At 32.5% G+C, this 20,067-nt stretch overlaps 1 protein-coding gene across 6 annotated transcripts in view; it reads right to left on the bottom strand.

Moving 5' to 3' along the window:
- MFN1 (mitofusin 1) overlaps positions 1–20,067 on the bottom strand; it is a 30,677-nt gene that overhangs the window by 3,670 nt on the left and 6,940 nt on the right. For all 6 annotated transcript variants that reach the window (XM_019751911.3, XM_019751942.3, XM_019751930.3 and 3 more), the window contains exons 5-17: positions 19,722–19,846; positions 18,181–18,289; positions 16,646–16,753; positions 14,013–14,166; positions 13,830–13,897; positions 8,378–8,499; positions 6,881–7,007; positions 6,607–6,711; positions 6,201–6,303; positions 5,832–6,061; positions 3,617–3,769; positions 2,587–2,783; positions 635–769 (exon numbers count right to left, since the gene is read on the bottom strand). In XM_019751911.3, the coding sequence (XP_019607470.1) occupies positions 635–769; positions 2,587–2,783; positions 3,617–3,769; positions 5,832–6,061; positions 6,201–6,303; positions 6,607–6,711; positions 6,881–7,007; positions 8,378–8,499; positions 13,830–13,897; positions 14,013–14,166; positions 16,646–16,753; positions 18,181–18,289; positions 19,722–19,846 (1,736 nt within the window). The remainder of the gene's footprint in view (positions 1–634; positions 770–2,586; positions 2,784–3,616; positions 3,770–5,831; positions 6,062–6,200; positions 6,304–6,606; positions 6,712–6,880; positions 7,008–8,377; positions 8,500–13,829; positions 13,898–14,012; positions 14,167–16,645; positions 16,754–18,180; positions 18,290–19,721; positions 19,847–20,067) is intronic.

Here is a 20,067-nt window from a genome sequence, read left to right as displayed (position 1 = left end):
TGGGAGATGAGGGTAAGGGGGATCAAATATATGGTGATGGAAGGAGAACTGACTCTGGGTGGCAAACACACAATGGGATTTATAGATGATGTAATACAGAATTGTACACCTGAAATCTATGTAATTTTTAACAATTGTCACCCCAATAAATTAAAAAAAAAAAACTGCCAAGAAATACAGACCATGTGTACTTCTGATCTTGTCCCCAAAAGCATAATTTATTTATACCCCAAAGAGTCCATGATAAATTACATTAAACCAGAATTCTACATTATAATAGGATACTTTATTTACTTTTGTTGTTTCAAATTTAAGTATATTCAATAATCCCCAATGAGAATGGAAGTCATGGGTCTTAGATACACATGAGTAAAAACTTGTACTTTGAATTGCAGAACTTATGCTTTCAAAAGGGACTAAACATAGCTTAAGAGTTGTAAATTTAGATCTAAAAAATTCCATTTACTTTGATGTTTTTTCTTGTTGAAATTAGCCTTCATTGAAATTGCAAAACTATGGAATTAAATACAGAAAATTATAATTTAAACCAACACAGAAAGCTAAAAGTTTTAACACAAATGCACTAGTGACTTTATCAGAAAATATTCATATTGAGAAAAAATGGTTCAAATACCTTAAAAGCTTTGAATTGTTTTGTATTTCCTCCAATTCATCTATCTCTTTGGAAAATCTAGCAATTTCTTCTTCTAGATGTTTTTGTGTAATATCAACTTGTTGGCACAGGCGAGCAAAAGTGGTTGCCATTTCCCTTAAAATAAAAAATATTTTATCAGCAGTCATGAATGTCCTTATGTCCTTTAAAATGAATAGGCTTTCATTTAAAGCTTACAAAAAGGAGATCACACGGTAAAAAACATTTAAAACATAAGGTATCAAAGAATAAGAACAAGGTGCTAAGAATGGTACGGGGAGGGTATGGCACTTGTGAGCTTAATGACTGTGGGCTTAACTTCATCTGGCCTCAAGACAATGCTCAACAGGTGATATTACCTCTGATATATGGTTGTGAATATGAATAAGCTATAAAAAGGCAAAAGATGGGTATATTTCTTCAGAAGCCTTATTCTTGTCTCCTACCCATAAAAATTTCACAAACTCCTATGACGTAGACAAAAATACTTTAAATTATGGCAACATTTAACCATATTTCTAGAACCAATAGGTTACATTTATTTTGTATACTAGGTTTAATATGTTAGCATTGCCAAACGTTATGTTTATATTTTGCAACTGGGAGCATGCCTGGTAGATAATCTATCTCTGGACTATGATTAAACAACTTTCTCATCTTTCTCTGCAACTATTCTCCTATGCATCTTCATCTTTGCCCTGGTCTTTTTCCTCTCCCTTCTCGCCACATCCCACCAACTACCAATATTAGACAAATGAAGCATCTTTCATTATTTTAATATTTTATTAAATTAATATTTTATCAGTATTATTTTAACTGAGTAATTAGTTCAGGTTGCCTCCATTAGAGTGTGAAGTCCTCTAAAGAAAAGGATCAAATTATCTTTAACTTTTTATTTCCCATACGTCGAACATAGTTTTTGTCACATGGTAGGCAATTAACAAATATTTGATGATCAGATGAATGGAGAATTTCATTAATGTTGTTTCTACATATGTGAACCTCAGCTGCTTTCTGCTGGAGGTCCAGGTATCTTCCTTAGATGAAAGATCTTCCTTAATACTAAAATTATATAAAATAGCTCAATAAATTTTTGGTAGATGAATAAATGAATGAACTAAATCAGTGGTCTCAAATCCATGCCCTCATTGTTTCCATTCTCTATAAGCTCTATGTTAGAACAGGCTTTCATGTTGTGTCTGAAACAGTATAATCTCCCTGCAAATTCTTGTCTCCTTAATCTAAACCATTCAATACACACACCATTGCAAAGTTATTTGTTCTAGAGCTAAATATTAATGATATCACTCCCAGGAGTCCTAATTAGCCAACCCCTGTCCTAGTGTTAGGTTTATACTCAAATGTACCCTCTTATGTACAGCAGCTCTCACTGAAATTCTCTCATGTTTCTCAACACATTCCTTTTCCCCTACCTTCTTGCTTTCTGTTTGAGCGGTTTTCTCTGCCTAGACCATGCTATTCTGCACATTCTACTACTCCTTTAGGAAACCTTTATTGATCCACTATCCTTTATGATCTGATTCTAGAGTCTCATATTATGAGGTTATCATATTCCTTATCACATTTCACATTTTATTATAAATATTTACATTATTTCTTCTATTAAATTGCAATTGCCTTTAGCTCAGAGAACTTTTTAATTCACCTCTCAGTAGCATCCAAATACAGAATATTATGCATTGATTTAACTGGAGGTCTACATATTTTTACTAAATCAATGAAACAAATATTTAAGATACATGAAAGAAGACACTCAGTGGACCCAGGTATTTATTATAATAACAAAATGTGTTCATATTGTGGTATACTTTTGAGCTATTCTCTTATCTGTACATTTTCTGCATGTATGTCATACTTCAATAAACCTTTTTTTTTTTTTTTTTTTTAAACCAAATACGAAGCGTTCAACTTACTGTTGTACTTGATGGCTGCAGTTTGCACTCGTGAAGCTAACAATCATCTGCAGTTTTTCAGTTGCGTAGTTCACAAACTGTTGTTTAAAGGCTCTCTCCTTAGCACGGGTGGTCCAGCTCAGCCTTTCGTAAAGATACAAAGCTCCATACATACTTAATGAAACCGATATAAGTTTCCAGCCTACAGTTTTCCAAATCTGTAAGATAAATTTGCAACATACTTCGAGAAAGAAAAACACTACCAGGGAGATTGTACTAAAAGGCATTTTAGAAAACTCATCAGTTCCCTACAGATCTTTGAGTCAGTTCCATTTTTAAAAAACGTATCTTCCTTCTCTATGAAAATCTGAAGTAATCAGAAATCAAACAAGCTAAAAAAGGAAACAGCACATAAATATCAGGCAAGAACTTTTGTAACATGCCAGACATTTGGTAAGTTAATTCAATGTTTCTCACAAAGGGAGGTTAATTTCTTTTCGATCAGAGGTTTCAAAAACCAAAACATGTAAGTATACACTGTTAATGATATGAAAATTGAATATGTAAGAACTACTTTGTAATCATCAATACTTTAAGGCAGATCCCTTTGGCATTCTGAGAATGCTACATAAGAAACCTGGATCACTCTTGTAACTCCATGTACAAATATCATTTCTTTATGTGTTGTGATGGGAAATAGAAAGCATTAAGGACCAGCTAGTTGGTGTTTCTTTCCTAAAGATGTATTTTTTAAAAATGTATGTTGTAATTATTTCACAACACACATATTTTTATTAAATCATTAGTTTGTACACCTAATGATACATAATAATACGTTATGTCAATTATATTTCAATTTAAAAATAAACATTTTTTAAAAATTTAAGACTAAGCTTGTGAAACTTCTTCATTCACTAATTTTAACCTACAACTTTGCATGTTATTTTACAGATCCTGTAAATAGAAATAAATATACCTTTCTCTTTGTGATCTAGCAGACAGCTCTGCAAAAATTTCAATTTCCATTATACTAAAAAGTATTGCTTCTTACCACTCCTCCAACAACGATGATGCCCATAGACGTTCGAGATGTAAGAGAAGCTAATCCTGTTATTAATGTAATCATGAGTTCTTCCTGTGATGCATTATCTGGCGTTGCTGGATTGGTAGGAGCAGTAGGAGTAGAAGCTAAAGATCTGGGGAGCTAATAGGATTGGGAAAAAAATAATCATTACAATTAAACAAATACAAATGCAATAGTTACATTTATAAAATTCTGTTCCATTTCTTTTAAAATTATAGTAGTAAATCAATGAAAAGAAAGACTCCAATTAATGAATTTACCATAAACATAGGAAGAAAATAGAAATGGTCTGAAACTTATTTTCTATGACAAATTATTTTCTATATCAATATCGTCAAGAATAATGAATTTTCATAGTATATAATGAGTCTATCTGTAACAGTAGGCCCTCAACTCTTACATTAAAACTGTATTTAAAAAATGTTTTCACCAGAGACACAATCCTTTAAAATAAAATTGGACTTCACAATTAAAGTTTCACACTTAAAAAATACATCATAAGAAAATTAAAAGACAAACCACAGACTATAAAAACATATTTTGAAACCATATACCTGATAAAGGACTTTTACCTAGAATATATAAAGAACTACAAGTCAGTAAGAAGCCAAATAACCCAACTAAAACTTGGGCAAATGATTTGAATAGATGTTTCATAAAACAAGATACATGGATAGCTAAAAGCACAAGAAAAGATGTTCAAAATCATTAGTCATTAGGGAAATACAATCAAAACTACAATGAGGTAACACTTCACATCCAACAGAATAAAAAAGACAGACAATAACAAGTCTAAATGAGCATGTTGTGAAACAGAACCTTAATACATTGCTAGTAGGAATGTAAAGTAGTGCAGCTACTTTGGAAAACAGTTTGGCAGTTCTTCAGAAAGTGAAACATGGATTTGCCAAATGGTCCAGCAATTTCATTCCTAAGTAAGTACTCAAGACAATGAAAACAGATGTCCACACAAAAAACTGTACATCATTTTTCATAATCAAAAAGTACAAACAACTCAAATGTCCATCAACTGATGCACGGATAAACAAAATGTGTGATATGTATAATGGAATATTATTCAGGAATGAAATATTATTCAATATAAAAAGGAACAAAGTACTGGGGCAGCTGGATGGCTCAGTTGGTTAGAGCGCAAGCTCTTAACAACAGGGTTGCCGATTTGGTTCCCACATGGGCCAGTGGGCTGTGCCCTCCACAACTAGCTTGAAGACAATGAGCTGCCCCTGAGCTTCTAGGGGGACGACCGGATGGCTCAGTTGGTTAGAGTGCGAGCTCCTAACAACAAGGTTGCTGGTTCAATTCCCGCATGGAATGGTGGGCTGTGCCCCCTGCAACTAAGATTGAAAATGGTGACTGGACTTGGAGCTGAGCTGTGCCCTCTACAACTAGACTGAAAGACAACAACTTGGAGCTGATGGGCCCTGGAGAAACACACTGTCCCCCAATAATCCCCAATTAAAAAAACAAAATTTTTTTTAAAAGGAATGAAGTACTAATATAGGCTACAACACTTGTGTACAATGATGAACCTTGAAAACATTATGCCAAGTGAAATAAGCCAGTCAAAAAAAGGACACATTTTTTTCATTCCTTTTATAGGCAACATTCAGAAAGGGCAAAATGATGGCTACAGAAAGCTGATTAGCAGTAGGGCTGGAGGTGGGAATAATGACGGACTGCAAAGGGGCACAAAATATCTTCTGGGGTTAATAGTAATGTTCTAAAACTGGATTGTGGTGATGGTTTTACAACTCCATAAATTTTCTAAAAAATTAATTGATAAATTCAAAAAAGTTTTTAAAAACATTTATATTCATTCCAATTTATTTTAAATCTGAAAGCAAAAACTTTGAAGAAAATAAAAAAAGTTTCAAAAATGAATGATGAATGACCTGAAACAGTACAGGACAAAAACTTTTGGAATTGGCTTTCCCTTATGCATAGTATACCTAATTCAGAAATGGCTCTGTGACAGATACTAACTCACAAATATGCAAATTTGACACAACTAGTTCGATTAGAGAAAAATCACATAAGCAAAATGAAAAAGGAGAATCTCAACTGGTAGAATCAAAGACACATACCTGTGTAGTAGTACAGCAATAAACACCTGATAAAAAGCCTACTTTAAACAAACAAAAAAACCAAAAAAAAACCATACCTGAAAGATAGGCTCTGATAATCCTAGAAGCACCCTCTGAGCATTCGTAGGGCCCAAGAAACGCTGAACAAGGGAAGACCAGCCCAAGGAAAAACGAAATACAATATCCTCTTGAAAATCTGAACATAACTTGTGGCAATTTAGGTCATAGCTTAGATCAAATTTCTTGCAAGGAATCAGTGTGTGTAGTTTATTCTGTACACCAGCTGGAAGTAATGGCTTCAAATTTTCTAGAAAGAACAAAATTATGACATTTACTTTAAGAAACAATAAATAATGTTCTACACTTTATAAAACACCTAAAGGAAAATGAATCCTTTACCAACAAAATAAAGAAAAAAACTACACATGAACTTGTCGATATATTACCAATAATTTCTTGCTGGGACTGAAGCATTGAAGTGTTGACTTCATTGGTGCACCGATCAGCCAAATTTCTTCCCATACCATCTTCTATGTGCTTATTTAACTCCTGTTAAAAACAGTAAATGTCTACATTATTTTTCTCTTTCACAATATAAGCAGATTTTATAAAACTCTAAACATGTAGTAAGCACTAAAATGATCTTATTCTTATCCTAAGAAGATAACTTTTCTGTGCACTTTATATACAAAATAGTTTCCATTTATTATAAGAGTGCACAGGTGATATTAACAGTTCAGTCACATACTGATGGCCATAAAGACACTAAAATGGACAAACCACTATATAAGAGTATAGAACAAGGTAAGGAAACTACCTGAAAAACTTTTAACTACAATTTAACTTTCTTACATTTTTATATACTTTCAGTACACTTGGAGTAGGATGAAACTCAGAACAAAATTCATCAACCAAAACAGAGAGTCGACAAATTTCATCTGTCATTGCACATGAAACCTGAAATATGAAAATCAAAAGTAAAAATATGAAACAAGATTATCAACCACTCAAAAAAATCAAACTGAAAAAACTTAAAACAGTCCTTTAAAGCAACAGGGATAACGTTTTTAGCATCATCAAAAATATTTCCATTCCCAGTTTTAATCATAAAGGTACTGTTACCCACCTTGTTTGCCACCTCCTCTGTAACCGCCTTGATTTTTTTCTTAACATCCAGTGTTAAAAGGTTCATTTGGTTTCGGATAAAGTCCAGTCTGTCAATTTGATCTTCCCTCTCTTCCATTGAATAAACCCTATTATAGTATGAAGAGTAATTAATATTCAGGGTATATTAAAAATCCCAAAACAATTAAACAAGGGCACTTAATTATGTATCGAACCATCTGTTAGCATTATACAAGGAAAAAAACTCCTATTTCAACATCAAAAAGGATTCAAATAATATTTTACTTATGTTTTATAGCTGGTTGGACATGAACTACTTTCTCGCTCATGTGGCACCTGAATCCCACAAAGGATTAATGAGGACTCTAAGTTTCCAAACACTTCATAGACATGAACTGAACTCCCAAGACATTATGATTATACAAACCATCCTCAAATCACATCTTCTTTGTGCCATGTTTAGTTCAATGTCCTGTATTTTTAAAAATTAAGAAGCTCAATCCAGCAGACCAAATACTCACTTTGGCTACTGTAATAAAGCAATTGAGCTGAAAAGGACATAAATGGCAACACAATCTCATTATACAGAAATAATGCATAAGGGGCTGAGGTCAGACGGGATTCTGTTTTGTTTTATAAGCTAGAAATTCTTGAATTTTGTAGATAACATTCTTGCAAAAGTGTTGCAATTAGGCAACAGATTTAGATATGAATGGAGTTTTGTTTCCAGCATTATCAAATACATTTAAAATTCACAATTAAATGTCATCTTGGACTTAATCTTTAATGTTTCATATCTTTCTTTTGATTGGTTTAAGTTCTGCTAAAAGGTTCAACTGAGGCTTAACATCATTATGTTTGTCACATCTAATAACATCCTGGTCTTTCTTTCAAGTGTACCAAGGTTGTGAGAACTACCCTTTTCTTCAAAAGTGTTGACACTTTCATATATTCATTTTCACCTTTATAAAGTAATAAATGAATAAAATGGTGCAGTACAGTATGATATACAGGGTAGTGCTTACCAAACTGACTTTCCAGCTGGCAGGTAAAATCACTCTGTTTGTTTTACCAGCTGATAAAAACCACATTGGCATAAAAGAGTGATTTCAAGGTTATCAATGTATGAATTTATAAAAGATGACTCATGGGTTGAATGTAAAAAAGAGGGTCACCTGTTTTGGACTTCTTCAAGAAATTCAGCCTGAAGAAATGGTTCTTCCTCTGCTTTAAAGATATTTTAAAGCCACCAAACATTTTAAAACCACAACTCATACAGGACAATACCAAGATCCAGGGAATGTAAATGATGTATGCAAGGCTGTAGAATAATATTTACAGTTTCTTCACTTAAAAACATGCAAGTGGGCACCAGTTACACCCACAAGGCTGATTTTAGTAGGAAAAGTATTTATAACAACTTAAAACCTTAGTCTAAGGAATTCATATTGACACACAAAAAATTACATTTTTATTTTGCAATAAAATGTATTCATACCTTTTCTCTGCTGCTGCCACGTTTATTGAATCCATTATGTTTTTCACAGTATCTAGTATCTGTTTAGCTCTGATAGTGTGCTGTTCAAACTTTGTTTTCACTGCTGACTGCGAGATACACTCCTGCGAGGGGCCCAAGCCATAACACATTACTGTAATTCCACCCCAACATTTTTAGGAATTTAAACACAAAAACTTGCTGTTTATAACTTTAACCAAAACAGAAATAAGGATAGAAAATAAATGCATGATAAACACAACTTAAAATTACAAACGTTAAAGAAATTACAAAGATTCAAAAGTAAAAAGGGCTTTAAAACAGCAAGTCCAAATCTTTGTGTAATTTCACACAGTAATGTGCAATGGTTTTTTTACTGTATTTATTTTAAAAAATAAATAAATAGGATACTATTTTCAATGTTAAAAAAGGTTTTTCCTTTAGAATTAATTTTATTTGTATCGCATTTAATCTACTTCTAATCTATCTTGATTTTTCTCATATTTGCAATAGATAACCTAACAAAGCTCTTTACTGAATTACAGAATTCTATCATATTAAAAAAAATTAGTTGAATGATATGATTCACATAGGTTATTAAAAAGGACTTTTACAGATTAAAACTTGAACAATTTGAAAACTATTCTTTAACAACAAATAACCTACGTATTACTTTGCTGATAGAAATATAACTACAGCTATTTCAAAGATAATCCTGTTACTGGCATTGGTTTGTGTGTGCCTACAGGTCCCAATGATACCCTATCTCATTTGTTTCACTTTCAAGATAAATGCAACTCACAATCTGTTAATACTCATACAAAACAATTAGAATTTCATGACCAGTGCTTTTTTTAAATAGAAGAGAATGTATCAGAATGCATCACATATAGTGACGGATGTTTATTTTGCGAAATTTTGGTTTCAATTTCTATATATGTGCAAGCTACATGTTATTTAAAATATTTATGGTAATTCATCATTGAATGTTTACAAAATTATTAAATTAAAATCAGCCTTTCAGTTTTACTTCACAGAAAGTGAAACTCTGTACTGACATCACATTTGAAAACAACTACAAATGTTGACAGAGGGATACTATCAGGTCTTTGAACAATCAAGAAATGTTCACCTGGGTCACAACATCAGTAACTATAACAGATGTTTTGTTAAGAGGCCATGTTTATTTTCTATGATAAACTGTTTAAAATTTGGGGTATACCCCAACTCCAATATTTCTTTGAATTCATCTTCTTGAACCTCTTTTTATATATCAGTAGTACAAAGTTGTAGTCATTACTTCCTAAACTAATTACTATCCTTCATTAAATAGCTTACAGATTTTAAAAGGTATTCACTTAGTATTCTAGTCCTGTATTTATTATCTTGAAATCTGTATGTTACATATTCATTCAATATACTATTTATAACCTATGCTTAGCCTTCATGTCTCTACAATCTCTAAAATGATCATCTGTTCACTTCCCTAAAATAGAAAAGACTTTTAAAATCTTTTTGCCATTGTAGCTGCCCTCTTCAGCATTTTTTTTTTTTTTTTTTGAGGTGTAGAACACAAAACAAATTCATTTCTGTAGCTATAGAGCACATGAGGGTAAGTCATTTAGTTAACAGCTTATAAAGACTTAACTCAGAGACTATTACTTCCTTCCATTGTATAGTCTCACTTTTGCTTGTGGGTAAGCTCATTCATTCAGCACTGTATATCACTAATCATGAGGAAACTAGTAGTGGGAAGTTACAGCATTTCTGTTCTGCACATGCCAAAGCAAAAACCAAGATCTACATAACATTAAACATTTAAAGTGTAAACTGCAGGTTTTTTAACAACCAAAACAAAACTTAAGTTTTATTTTAAATATCTGTATCTCATAAATTGCCAAATTAATCTCCACAAAAACTATAACGCATAAAAATATTTTAAAGAAAAAAAAAAAGGTTAAAAGAAATTCTATGTTCCTCGATGAAGCAGATCTAGATATCAGCAATGAAGACCCCGAATTTGTAGATAACAGCACAGTATTAGAGCTAGACTAGACAGAAAAGAAAAGATCTCCAAAAGTTATTAGGCAATATGTTACTCATTGATTCAAAAATATACAATGATAAGTATAAAGAAGAAAACACACAATATTCTTCTAATTAAAAAGTATCCCACAATGATGTTCTCACTGATCAGAAAAAATCAAGAGTCAACCTGCAAAAGAAATACTCTATTCTGAAATAAGCACAGGAAATGCTAATTTAAAGTTTCATTATTTAATTATTTCTGAGCCCTCAATAGACTAATATGTTTATGAATCTCCATGGGGAATATATATACTGTGCAGCAGTTCCCAGACTTATTTTATCAGGAACTCTAACTTTCCATGGAGAAGTTTAACATCTAAAGAAGCCAGCTAGTAATTAATCATACATAGCTACACATATGTAAATATTAATATTTATGTGTAATTAAAACAAAACAAAGTTGTTAAGGCTCTTTGATAACTCAATAACATCCACCACTCTTAACTTATTATTTTGAAATATTTTAAAATGAAGAAGTACAAGAAAGAACACCAATATATAATATACCTTTCAAGTAAATATACCAAATGTTAACATTCAGCCTCATTTGTTTACCTTTCCTTCTCTGATGCTCCATTCAGATAGGTATGTCTATACATAAAGATATACCTATATTTTTACATATATATGTATACATATTCCCGCTAAACAATTTGACAGTTCATTGCAGCTGCCACCACCTTACTACTAAATATATTAACATGTGTCTCCTAAGAACGGGGACATGTGCCTACAGAACCAAGAACCAATCACTGTATTGAGAACATTTATCACTGGGATAATACTATCAACCTAACAGAGTTCATTTTCAAACTTTACCAGCTGTCCCAGGAATGTTCTTTACAACAAACTCACTGATATATTACCAAAGAGTTACTTTATATCTCTTTTCCATCACATAACCAAAACTATTAAAAATAGTTAATGGCCAAACATTTGAGCAAAGAAATTTACATTTGTAAATGGCCTTTAGAATATATACCTGTCCACATACAGGTTGAAAACAACAAGAAAACATATTAATGTTGATTTTCTTGATTGATTTTACTTGATTTAATTTCCAAGCTTTGGACTTTGTACTCTATTCTGTTCATTAATATTTAATTCTTTTGAACAAATGATTCTTAAAGAAGCCCACGGCAAAAATCAGACTGTTTGATAATAATGAACTTGGTATAGTTTTTATTTTCGCAAAAATCATTTTATGAGACTACAAAAAAAGAGAATTCTAAAAATGAAAAGAAAATGTGTATAAAGTCCGTATTCTGTGATCACAATACAAAAAGTTCAAGAAATAACCAAAAGTTGGATGAAAAGGATCAAAACACCTGAATTTGAACTACTGGAATGGGCAATTCCAAAACTACAATTAAAAATAAACAATGAAAACTAAGCTAGATACTAAAACCCACGAAATACGTCCAAAGCTACATTCAAAGACAAATTCATACCCTAAATTCTTCCGTAAACAACAAAAAGCAATTCCACTGAAAATGCTTTGGACATTCAGACAGAACTTTTGGCCTAGCTGATTATTTCTTTAGGTAAATTCAAATAATTTTAGCTGACTCTCATCTTAGATCTATAATAGTTTCAATTAAAAGTTCCAAATTCTAAATCCTGACATTCTCTATGAGTTTATTTAAAAGCTCTTGCTCATAAAGTTTTTTTCCATATATAACTTTTAGATTCCCAAAATGAACGTTGACAATAAAAAAAGTAAACTGCCAATTCTCTTCTACAAACATTAAAAAGAATAGTTCCTAAGTCTGCCTGATTACTGCAATCACTTGGAAAGCTTTGAATATGTACAGATTCCTAGGTCCATCGTAGCCCAACTGCATCTGTCCCTGGCACAGGTCAGGAATCTGCAGATCTCTAAAGCACCTCATGGGTTTTCCAAGACCAGCCAGGTTTGGGAACCAGTGCTCCACAGGCACGTAGTTTATTCTTTTCATTCCTACCTCTTCAAGGAGATATTCTGGGAAAGAAAAAGCTGCACCAGGAACCAATATGAAGAAGGGTATAACAAAATAGTATTATTATTTGGTAGGAGAAATCAATGGCAAACAGGGAGGGAAAGAGAAAGTGAGGGAAGGGAAGGGGAGGGAGAAAAGAAGGAAAAGAAGGAAGAAAAGGTCAGTAAGTAAGGAAAGACAAAGGAAACAGAACAATAGATCCTTTCCCCAATATTTTCCCCATGGATGAAATAACTGATGAGAGAGAGGAGAGAATTAAATCCCTTGTCAAAACAAAAGGGAAAGAAAATAAACAAAATGATCTTTGAGTAACTGGGACTTCATGTATCCTATAGCCTAGCTAGAGAGAACATCTGCCTCTAAATAATTAGAGATCTTACCAAGATAGCTGGTAGTGGATTTTCTTTCTTAAACACTTTGTCTTCACCTACCTAACAATCTTTCTGCCTCTCACCAAATTAAAGACAGGGGATAGTGAACAAATGTTTAATTTTAAAAAATTCTGCCTAGTACATTCAACATTCATGTCCTTACTATTAAAGCAGTTACTGTTTATAAGGAAGAATAATTATAGGTGGAAGTTTTTTCAGGTCTGCAATCTTTGTGTTCACTTGTGGGTGAGAAGAGGATATGCAATCTAAGCAGACCTAGATTAAATAAGGCTAAGTAAGAATTCAGATGTCTTTTAACATCTGAAAAACTTTCCAGTCAAATGAAGGATGAGTTTTAATGTCTTTAAATAAAACACCTATATCAAAACATAAAGAAGTATCCTCCCTCCCCAATGCTTCACAAACATTAGCTATTCCTATGCCTCAGTAATTCCTACCAGATCCCTAAAGTACAGGACCTGTTTCTTAGTTATTTTTGTATTCACTCATGTGTTCAGGACATTTGGCATAAAATGTGGAGAGTAACAGGTAACAACAGTTTTAGAAATGTAATAAACTTTTGTCAAATGACATTAACTATGTTATGTTTCTCTCTATAAATACTATGGTACAAAAGAAAAAAAGATAATCTTCACTTTGCTCTATTCCAACCCAACAGCCATTACATTTGTTTAGTCTTGCCCCAAATTACATATAGAACTTCCCTCAATGCAAAACACAAGCAATATTAGAAAGTAACTTCTCATTTAAATACAAATACGTAAGGAAAATGATTAAGAAAGAAATTACAATCTTTAATTCTCAATTCTTACGGATCATCCATTTTGCAGGGACTTCCTTTCTTCAAACTTTCCTTGCTTCACTTGCTGTGTCAGTAACTACACTAAATAACAGTAAAGTTATTGACAAAGATAAATAGTGAAAATAGAACATTATGATCACTCTCCAACCAATGCTAGGGTTTTACATTAGCCAATACATTCACAAAATCCCTACCTCAAAGATTTGTTCAAAATTCTGAAACTCTTGTAATCTTGACTGAAATCCTTCTGCAAGTGCCCCACCTGTAATAGTTAGGTGAAGATTTAAAAACCTAGTATAATATAGCAAAGTAGGATTTCTAGCCGTTTTTATAACCTACACTTGTGTGTCAAAAGGAAATGTTTAATAAATACATACCACCTTCTGGCATCCCCTGTGCTTTGTGCATTCTAGCATTAAGAACTTCCTTTGCAGAAATAAAGAAGATACGATTCCGTGCTTCTAAACGATCCACAACTTTGAGCTCTTCCACCAAGAAATGTAGGCATCTTTCCATGTGCTGTCTGCGTACCTAGAGAAAAACAGGATATTAAAAGAATTTTAATAGTTAAACAAATATAATTACAACAGACAGCTAAACTCCAGGCCTACACTAAACTCCATTTACAGTGATATCATAACAATAGCTCCCATATACTTAACAAATCCTAATTATAATTCAAATATAAAAACTTTGATACTTGCTGACAGAAAACCTGTCTCTTAACTTAAAGTAGTGATTCTTCTTTGAACACTTAATTTAAAATTCTTATGGACCAAAAATACTACAGTCATAAAACATATTGTAGACAAATATTAGGACTTAATGGCATGGGAAGAGGTTGCTAATTCTGTATTAAGGACGTACATAATTATATAACAACAAAGAAATGAAGTGTGTGTGTGTGTGTGTGTGTATGTGTGTGTGTGTGTATTTATGTAAGTTAATAGGTGGTATGCAAGCAACACCCACAAAAATGGGTCGCATTTTTATATCTTTATGCTTTTATTTTCCAAATTTTCTACAATGAAGCTATTTTTATTTTGAAATCAGGACATAAATAATATATTTCTCTTCTTTAAAACACTGAAATTAAAGTTGGGGAGAATGCACTAGCCAGGGATTAGAGGTGCAATGTTAGGTTTAAGATGAGCACATGGGTATTAAAATTAGGGTTAAAATTAGTTAGGGTTTAGTACTCGCCTTTAGCATTAGGGCATGATAAGAAATCTCTATGTAAACTTATAGACACAGATAATAGTTTAGTGGTTGCCAGAGGGTAAGGGGGGTGTGGGGTGGGGGGTGGGAGATGAGGGTAAGGGAGATCGAATATATGGTGATGGAAGGAGAACTGACTCTGAGTGATGAACACACAATGGGATTTATAGATGATGTAATACAGAATTGTACACCTGAAATCTATGTAATTTTACTAACAATTGTCACCCCAATAAATTTAATAAAATAAAATTAAAAAAAAAAAAAAGAAATCTCTATGTTAACACTTAATACAATTAAGCAAAATAAGAATGGGGAAGAACCATTTATGGGTGACACTTCCTAATTATCTGATGGCTAAATGAGACCCCAATTTGAAAGGGTATGATTATAAAACAAGAGTTAATAATAGCAAGATATAAAGCTTCATAGTAAGCAAAATTCTAATTTTGAGTGTGGGGGGAACAATGAAAGCAAATAATCTAACATGTGAACAGTGATGGGATAGTGTGAATTTTAATTTTTTAATGCATTTTCTAAATTTTTTTTTACAATAAACAGATACTACTATTAAAATCATAAAAGTAGTACCAAGCTAACATTATTTATAGACCAAATGCCAGATATTCTATTCTTTTTAAAAAGAAGTTTCTAAAGTCACCAGTATGATTAATATAAAAAACAATAATACCAAGTGTTGGCGAGGATATAAATCACCTGAAACTTTCAATCAGCTGGTGGGAATATAAACTGGTTCAAGCACTTTAGAAAATTCTTGGGCTGTTTACGAAAACAGCATATCCTTAACCTGCAATCTAGCAATTCTAGATATATACCTATAGATTACTGATCTCTGCATTATTGATATTGAGTCAGATAAATCATTGGGGGACGGGCTGTTCTGTGATATAGGATGTTTACCATTTCTCTGGCCTCTACCCACTAGATGCCAGTAGCACATTCCCCCAGTAGTGACAACAAAAACATCTTCAGACATGGCCAAGTATTCCCTGGGGTTAAAGCTGTCCAACCCCTCGTACTGAGAATACTGGTATATATATCTGACAGAAATACATTCCTATGGTCACCAAAAGACATGTAAGAATAGTGACAGCACCATAATTCCTAATAACTAAATACAGGAAAATCACCCATATGCACATCACTAACAGTACAAATAAATCAACTGCAGTTAATCGCAGGATGTAATATTATGCAATAGTGAGAAATGCACTTCAACTAAGCACAAAAGTATGGATGCCTATCCCAAACGTAATGGTGAGCAAGAGAAACTTGACACAAAAAAGTAGATGCAAAATGATTCTATTACACAAAGGTTAACAACTTGAAAAATTAATCTAGGATGTTAGAAGTCATGGTAAGTGGTTATCCTTGGGAGGGAGAATAGAGGATGGAACAGGGGGATCCTGGGCTGCTGGGAATGCTCTGCTTCTTGATGTGGATCCTGACAAAAGTGTGTTAAATTTATAAACAGCACTGAGCTGGACACTTATGATTTGTACACTTTTCTGTTATACTTCAATAAAAAATTAAAACAAAACAAACAAAAATGAAGTGTCAAGATCGAAAATGAATAACGCTTTTATAACACAATTTTCCTTCACAGTAGCTTAATACTTGTCTATCACATATTGACTTCAGATTTTCTGTAATTATACTCTTTTCTCAAGTAAGAGAATAGCTGCTTATGATGTTCTAGTCTATAGGTAGTTTTCTTGAATAACAATGTACCTGAGTATATTTCAAAACTTACAGGAAAAAAATAACTTACGTCTTCCATATATTCTGGCTCTGAGGCAGAGGCATCCCAACGATTATTCAGAATGAAAATATTAGGCTTGGAAAGTCGCTCATTTACCTTGTGAAAAAAATGTTTTTCCTGAAAAACATCAAATGCCCAACAATATGTTCATTTTTAAAAGCTATATTTACATTTTTATATAAAGCTTTACTTTAACATAAAAATTTGTACCATTTAGATAACAGTGATTAACACTCGTTGATAAAGTATCCCAAAGCACTCTGAGCATTAAACTTTTCAAATATGAGAAAATTAAAATAAAAGAAAGGGAAAAGTGGAGCTATTCCTGCTCCTGCCATGTGTCTTTTTTGAAACTGAATTTTAAAAATATTTTATCTGTTTCTGCTATATGAAGGACATAAAAGGAACTGCTGGCTATAACCATCCATATTTTCAAAAAGCTACCTCAAATTGTTTTTAAGATTTAGACTAAGTAAATTAGTAACAATGTAAGACATATGTACAACAAATCATAATAAACAACAGAGAAAGGTATGTGCCATAAATACTATAAATAAATGCTGGAACTATTCAAAGGAAGAAGACACCATATCTAGTTGAAATTATGAAAAGCTCCACAAAGAAGGAAGTAGTGATAAAGATGAGCTTGAAAGTATAGATAACAGGGCTTTTTAACATGATGAAAAGTTGGGAGGGGGAAAGAATTGTGGGCAATGCACAGCATAAACAAAGGCATCAAAATCAGAATGTATATCAAAGTTTGTTTATCCAACATCCAAATAATGAAGCTATTCTAACAGATTTTAAACACTGATCATCTGTTATAGCATCAGGTTATAAACAACTATCAGTGTTGTCAAAGCAGCCTGGGTACATGATATGGATGGGGCCACTGGATCATACAAACACCAATAACACAGTGACTGCTGATAACACCAAGGTTACATAGGTGTTTGGCCATTTATATGCTTTTGATAAATAACAATTTGAAAATATTGCAGTATAGTTTGAGATACAAGATTATCTAAAATCTGGAAAGTTTATTTGAGATGAGTCTGGTTCTAGACATTCTGGATAAATAAACTTCTAAGCTTGACAGTGGTTTAGAGTGTACACAGGGAAGGCTGGAAAATGTTGACAAAACTCAAAACAGAAGTCTTGCCTGTCATACAGGGATGTGAGGTGTTGGTGTTATATTTTATTCAAGAGAGACTTAAGTCAGCATCCTAACAATTCTGGTGCCCATTCCTTCTGAAACAGGCAAATAACCACAGTGAATGTCAACAACACACACGTATCATACCTTGAACTCCAAGATTCACAAGAAGCTACTGCCATCAAACCCTAGATTGCTATTCAAACCCTGGGAACACGCAAGACCAGAATCAGCACTTCAGGTCCCATGGAAACACAAACCCCTTCATTCATCCTTGATATCAGAAGTTCTTTCTAGTCGAAATTTGGATTTCTCTCACTTTTTGGAATTAAAACACATACCATTTCATTTCCTACCACTCAAACATAATAATATGATTAAGTCCTACCGTGTTCATTAGTGTTGATTCAGAGTTTGCAACCAAAACGAAGACATCAGCATCTAAGCAAAACTTATCAATCCAGCTATCCAGCTCTGTAGTGACATCTGTACCTGGACTAATGGAAACAAAATAAAAATTATATAATATTTTTTAAAAAGAAAATTTCGATTACAGAAAGACAATTTTTTAAACTTTTATAAATTGTTTAATGTTTAAGGACAGATTTCTACCAATCATCAGTATGAAGCCTAGGAGATTTAAATTATTTTCTCACCTATAAGACAGTCGTTGTGGCAAGTTTAGAGTGTGTGCTTTATATAATTCTATATATTTATTTTGCTGACAAGGAACTCCCAGAGCCTACCCAGTTGACAATAAATGCTAAAAAAAGGTTTATTTACTAAAAACAAATAACCTCATGGCTTTTAACAAAGCAAGTAATATGGTCAATATTTTAACCTTTTAAGTCTTAATGCTTTGGAAGACTAAAATATAAGTACAAAAACCCTAAACTAGGCTAATACACAATCAAAAATGAAGGTATAAGCAGCTATGTCCAGTACAGTTCAGAAAAGACTAAGTGCTTATAAGTAATGAAAAATAAGACTGTCTGCTAGACATAAATTTAACATATAATCTGTTATAAAAATTATAGTGCAATTATCTACAGGTTGGTTTGATGTATCCTGTGGCAAGTTGAAAGGTTGGTGCCATGGACACAGTCTGGCCAGGAAATAAAGCAAAATTAATTAGCTTATAGTTAAACCAAATATTTTTATTTCACAAGCAATTTCCCTCTCATCTGATCTATTTCTGTTGATTACTTGAAACACTCTTCCAATTAAATGGAGAGCCCAGCATCAAAAAACAAAATAGTTTCCATAGAACACTGAAATTTTAACTGAAGAAAATGAACACACCAAAATTAAAAACAAAAACAAAAAAAAGTCATTTAACTACCTTTTTTGGTTAACGACATTGCTTAATAGGTATGCATTACCATTTTATTAAGCACCAGTGTAGCAGGATGATTTTAAAGATACATAATAAATGCAGATTAAGTAGAAGAGTTGGAAAACAAATTCCAAGAGTACTGGATTAATTCTTGAACAATGAAAAGCTATATAAACTGTCCAGCAAAATTATTTTGGGAAACTTCCTCTCAAGAATAAATTCATTACTAGTTTAAAAAATTACCTATTTAGAATTACTTACTTAGGTATCTAGAATTAGACATTCTCTAAGGCCCAGCTACTCACACAAACTACAAAATCAGATAAACAAAGAAACAGTCTAGATAAACAGAGAAACAAAAGTGGCCACCCTTGAAATCTCTTGTAATAGAACTAGACTGATAAATTAGCACTTTTATAATATCATTAAAATACAAAAACCAACACCTTAACTGTTCCTTAACAATATAGAAAATGAAAGTAAAGCAGCAATTGAACATTTAAAATTTGTATGTACTACACGCTAAAGCAAGCAGCATTATATTATTAAAAACACCTTTACAAGGACAAAACGCAATTCATACGTAATTTTACCTGTCCACTAAAACCAGGTCATCTCTCAAGAGGGCACATTTTGCCTTTGGCCAAAACACATGCACGAGAGAGCCAGCTTTCAAGTCTTTGTCCATATGAAGGGCGTGGGCCAGCTGATTAACTGTCTAAAGCATGGAAAAGAAAAAACAGAACTCTACTTGTAATAAAATTTAATAAAGACGTAAAATACTATGGTTTGGTGCAACATTTATTTTTGTAAAACATGTACAAAAAGCAGAACTTTAAATAATTTAAAATAAAACCATTTGAGCAATCTTGAGAAACTTCAGTTTTAAAATTATCAACTAGAAAAAATAACTGGTACTCTTAAAACAGTTTACTCATA

The sequence above is a fragment of the Rhinolophus sinicus genome, chromosome 17 (genome assembly GCF_057876585.1).
Source record: "Rhinolophus sinicus isolate RSI-liver-muscle chromosome 17, RSI-T2T, whole genome shotgun sequence".
NCBI classification, from domain to species: domain Eukaryota; kingdom Metazoa; phylum Chordata; class Mammalia; order Chiroptera; family Rhinolophidae; genus Rhinolophus; species Rhinolophus sinicus.
Note: the sequence above shows the minus strand (reverse complement) of the source record. Positions and strands in the feature narration are given on the sequence as shown.